At 42.0% G+C, this 5,609-nt stretch overlaps 1 protein-coding gene across 1 annotated transcript; it reads right to left on the bottom strand.

The window, feature by feature from the left end:
* On the bottom strand, positions 1 to 4,844 carry tnfrsf11b (tumor necrosis factor receptor superfamily, member 11b). Its single transcript, XM_081375674.1, has 4 exons — positions 4,760 to 4,844; positions 4,205 to 4,580; positions 2,336 to 2,515; positions 1 to 614 (listed from the first exon to the last, which is right to left on the bottom strand). Exons 1-4 carry the CDS (start codon positions 4,760 to 4,762, stop codon positions 334 to 336), a joined length of 840 nt encoding a protein of 279 aa, XP_081231800.1. The 5' UTR covers positions 4,763 to 4,844; the 3' UTR covers positions 1 to 333.
* Between the last annotated feature and the right edge of the window lie 765 nt (positions 4,845 to 5,609).

Below are 5,609 nucleotides of genomic sequence, written 5' to 3'. Positions count from 1 at the left end.
AACTGTTTTTAATGGAGCTGTTTTGCATTATACAGTTTAGTTAAATTAAATAATAAATAGAGATCAATGTTTAAATGTAAAACCAGTAAAAAAAAACAACATATCTAATATTTACAAAACAGTCGAGTCTCCTTCAAAAACTTGACTACAGTGCATTTTAAATGTATTGACCAGACACATTCTAAAGTTCTCAAATACACACCACAAATCCAGCGTCCTTCAGTGTAACATCAGAAACCAAATCTTTAATGTAAGTGAGTTGATCTCATATAGTGCTCATTGATGATTTGGACAAAATTTCACTTAGACATTTGACAAAGCAGGTGAAAGACATCAAAGCAGAGCAGCTTCACGTGTCACTGTCGCTGCTGTGGTGTTTCTGCAGTTCTGCTGGAAACTTCGGACTCGCTGTGAAATTCTGTTAGCTAAATGACCTAGATCTGAATCCTCGCGAATCATGGAAAGGCTCAGCAGCTCAGAAGAACCATTAGCCATCCTCTTGCGGAGTTTCTTTTTTTGCAGACGGCGGTTCACTGCATTTTGCAGACGCACGATGTTAGTCTTGTGCTGAATGTGCAGACCGGTCAGAACCGGCTTGAATAAACCCGCCCAACCTGCAGAAAAAACACCAGCGCATGAATGATATGCTTTAAAGTGATAGTTCACCTAAAAATGAAAATTAGCCCATGATTTACTCGCCCTCAAGCCATCCTAGGTGTATATGACATTCTTCTTTCAGACGAACACAATCAGAGTTATATTAATAAACACCCTGAAGCTTCTGAGCCCAATAATGGCAGTGGATTGCAACCATTAGATTGAAGCTTAAAAAAGTGCATCTGTCCATCATTAAAGGGCATCTATCCGTCATTAAAGGGCATCTATCCATCATTAAAGGGCATCTGTCCATCATTAAAGGGCATCTATCCATTATAAAAGTGCATCTGTCCATCATTAAAGGGCATCTGTCCATCATTAAAGTGCATCTGTCCATCATTAAAGGGCATCTGTCCATCATTAAAGTGCATCTGTCCATCATTAAAGGGCATCTGTCCATCATTAAAGTGCATCTGTCCATCATTAAAGGGCATCTGTCCATCATTAAAGGGCATCTGTCCATCATTAAAGGGCATCTGTCCATCATTAAAGGACATCTGTCCATCATTAAAGGGCATCTGTCCATCATTAAAGGGCATCTGTCCATCATTAAAGGGCATCTGTCCATCATTAAAGGGCATCTATCCATCATAAAAGTGCATCTATCCATCATAAAAGTGCATCTGTCCATCATAAAAGTGCATCTGTCCATCATTAAAGGGCATCTGTCCATCATAAAAGTGCATCTATCCATCATAAAAGCGCATCTATCCATCATAAAAGTGCATCTATCCATCATAAAAGTGCATCTATCCATCATTAAAGGGCATCTGTCCATCATTAAAGGGCATCTGTCCATCATTAAAGGGCATCTGTCCATCATTAAAGGGCATCTGTCCATCATTAAAGGGCATCTATCCATTATAAAAGTGCATATGTCCGTCATTAAAGTGCATCTGCACTTACATACGGCTGATATTTACGCTACTTCCGATGTCACAAGTTGCATAAGTTGACTTAAGCAAGACTTAAGTTGTTTTAGACTTAAGTCGGATCTGTATGTTCGTTTGGCTGGAAGATAGTTATTTTACTTAATAAAGTTTTAAATATTAATATTTTTCTTACACAAACTCATCGTTTTGCTCCAGAAGGCCTTCATTATTAAGATGCACTTTTATGATGGACAGATGCACTTTTATGATGGACAGATGCACTTTTATGATGGACAGATGCACTTTTATGATGGATAGATGCACTTTTATGATGGACAGATGCACTTTTATGATGGACAGATACACTTTTATGATGGACAGATGCACTTTTATGATGGATAGATGCACTTTTATGATGGACAGATGCACTTTTATGATGGACAGATACACTTTTATGATGGACAGATGCACTTTAATGACGGACAGATGCACTTTTATGATGGACAGATGCACTTTTATGATTGACAGATGCACTTTAATGATGGACAGATGCACTTTTATGATGGACAGATGCACTTTAATGACGGACAGATGCACTTTTATGATTGACAGATGCACTTTTTTGAGCTTCAATCTAATGGTGCAATCCACTGCCATTATAAAGCTCGGAAGCTTCAGGGTGTTTATTAACATAACTCTGATTGTGTTCGTCTGAAAGAAGAAAGTCAAATCCACCTAGGATGGCTTGAGGGAGAGTGAGCTACTCCTCTAAACTACACAGTGAGGCGATGTGAAAGCGTATCTACCGTTCTCTGAGAGTTGTTGGCAGGTCGCGCACACATTGTCGTGCCATCGGGATCCGGGCAGCAGCTGATGTCGGTCAGCATTGCAGACGCTGTGAGGGACACATGCTGCATGCGCTTGTGTGATGTCTGCAAACCACCCGCCTGCGCAGACCTCACACACCGTGTCTCTGTGCGGCGTCCCTGCAAACACACACAGTACATCACAATCACATAATCCTCCTGAGACTGAATCACATGTGCCAGACAGTGTGTCACCGCGGTTTAACCACGGTTTCCAGCAACAGCTGTTTGTTGAACACACTGATCATAATGATCATAACCTATAGCGCTCGTCGCCTTTTGACTTCCGGTCTGCATTTTCACAGCGATCTTATATATTTATGAATGAACGGCTCGTTTTAAAATCTTCCCAGTCGACTGACATTTGTTAAGGCATCTGCTTTAAACATTACAGTCCTCATGATAACTCTCGTTAACTTTACATTTAGTAAATCCACTTCAAAAGCTAATTACTCCTGGACAGCGATGCCATAGAAATATACAGAGCAACCGCAAAAAAGTTAAAAGACAATATTGTAAAGATGGCGGTGCCCTCGTTTCTCTGGCGCATACGGTCTATAGAGTTCATAAAGCCAACTCTACAGTTGCCAAGCACAGAACTATTAGTGTATTAACACAGTGTATTAGTCGTTGCATGGCAACCGAAAAGAGACTCTGACTCTGACGATGCGTTTCCACGGTTACTGACTGAATCAGCGACGGGTCCAAACACAGCTAGAGTTTATAATACAATGAGTGACATGTTTTCTCTGAGAAACCTGGAAATGTCAAAGCATCCATAGTTGTGTCAAAATCATGGATTATTCAGTATATGAATTAATATTAGTACAACTTTTTATTGAACTTCGCTGTCTTTTATCACAGCAGAACTTAAACGTAATAGAGACATGTGTAGAGCCGCTGGAGACACTTCCAGCAGTGTCATGTTGTGTCGAGCCTTCTTAGTGTTTTAGAAATAGTGATTTTGATGCTATCATAGTCGTGCCCCATTCACTCCCATTCACAAGGCAATTAACCTGAAACGAAAATACGGTCAATCTTAAAAGCGGCGTTTCCATTCTAATCATGCTTTTACACGAAAGTTTGCCTCAAGTAGATTAACAAAAAGAGCCTATTGCATTTTGGCGAGAGTTACCCTTTAAGAGCATTTTGAGTTATTAATGTGTAATATAATATACACAATTTATTAACGTATATAAATTACTATAAGTGACCCCGCTTTTTAGGCTATAAAACACTCACATACACACACACACTCTCTCTCTCTCTCTCTCTCTCTCACACACACACACACACACACACCACACACAAACACACACACACACACACACACACACACACACACACACACACTCTCTCTCTCTCACACACACACACACACACACACACACACACACACACACACACACACACACACACACACACACACACACACTCTCTCTCACACACACCACACACACACACACACACACACACACACACACACACACACACACACACACACACACACACACACACTCTCTCTCTCACACACACACACACACACACACACACACACACACACTCTCTCTCTCTCTCTCTCTCTCTCTCTCTCTCTCACACACACACACACACACACACACACACACACACACACACACACACACACACACACTCTCCCTCTCTATCTCTCTCTCTCTCACACACACACACACACACACACACACACACACACACACACACACACACACTCTCTCCCTCTCTATCTCTCTCTCTCACACACACACCACACACACACACACTGTTTTCCTCAGGTAGGCTTTATCTCACCTGCAGCTTTGACTCCGTGACCCGGTTTACACCGGGTGTGTCTCTTGCAGAAGTGCTGATCCCAGTAGAATCCGGGCTCACATTCGCAGATCGTGTTCACGGTTCCGTTGCACGGGCGCGCGATCCGCTGGTGGTCGGAGCACGCGTCGCACAGCAGACAGTCCGGGATGTAGTTCCAGAACTCGGTGAACGTGCCCTCCTCGCACTGCCTACACTCGGTGCGCTGGGAGCGCGTGCAGTGCGCGCTCAAGCGGCTCCCCGGGCCACAGCGGTCGCACAGCAGCGTCGCTCCGGTAACCGGGTCCCGGCGCTGGTACGAGCGATCATCCGCAGCCAGAGCCGACAGAGCCGGCAGAACCAACAGTGAGAAAAACAACTGGAGAGAGGAAATAACAGTGAATGACGAGACGTTACTCTCACGCACTGATCACAGAACACTTCCTAAAATGTAACAATGAATCAAGCGTTTTGTGTAAAGCTGCTTTGAAACAAAGTGTCATGTGAAAAGCGCGATACAAATAAGCAAGAACTGAATTGATGTGATCTGTCACTCACCATCCCGCGCGCGCTGCCTGCCGGTGTTCATTGATGAGTTCACGATGCGTGCGCTTTATATACAACTCAGTCACTCACTCACTCACTCACTCACACACACACACACACACACACACACACACACGCCCCCGAATTAATCATATAGAGAAAAGAAGCTACTCTTCAGATGACAATACCATAGAAGTGATGCTCATGAATATCACAGTGATGTGCTGAAACTCCAACACCAGAAGAAAACAGATGAAAAAATCTGACACACACACATTAGCAACATCATAGCAGCACTAATAGACTCCAGTGATGGGGAGTTTACAGGGAACGCTCTCTCAAAGTTATGAACACACGTTCGTTCAGAGTTATCTGCTTTTTAATAATGTTCTCAAAACGTCAGCACAAAAACATGGTTTATGGAGCAATTCTTTTTTGACACGTTTCATTTGGACGTTCGTCTGACGGTTTTTTAAATGTTACTTGTTTCAGAACGTTCAGAGAACATTCAAAAGTAACGTTCCATAATGTTTGAAGAATGATACAATGTAATGTTTCCTTAACGTTCACATAACCAAGAAGAAACGTTTTTAAAACATAAAAAACTAGACATTTTTAAACGTTGAGAGAACATTCAGAAATAATGTTTTCATAACTAAATGAGAACGGATCGTCAGATGTTCGTCATATGATGAAGATCTCGTTATTATCGCTGTTTAAAGTGATAAAAACCCTCGAAAGTTCCGATGTTCATCAAACAGAATCAAAACTAAACCACTGTCAAAGATCCTCGCAACTCTAATGCATTTCATAAGGCTGAATTAACTGAATAAATGAACAGATTTTTCTTCAGGAAACCGCA

This window comes from Scardinius erythrophthalmus, assembly GCF_964197995.2.
Source record: "Scardinius erythrophthalmus genome assembly, chromosome: 10".
Taxonomy (NCBI): domain Eukaryota; kingdom Metazoa; phylum Chordata; class Actinopteri; order Cypriniformes; family Leuciscidae; genus Scardinius; species Scardinius erythrophthalmus.
This window is presented reverse-complemented; position numbering and strand designations above follow the sequence as displayed.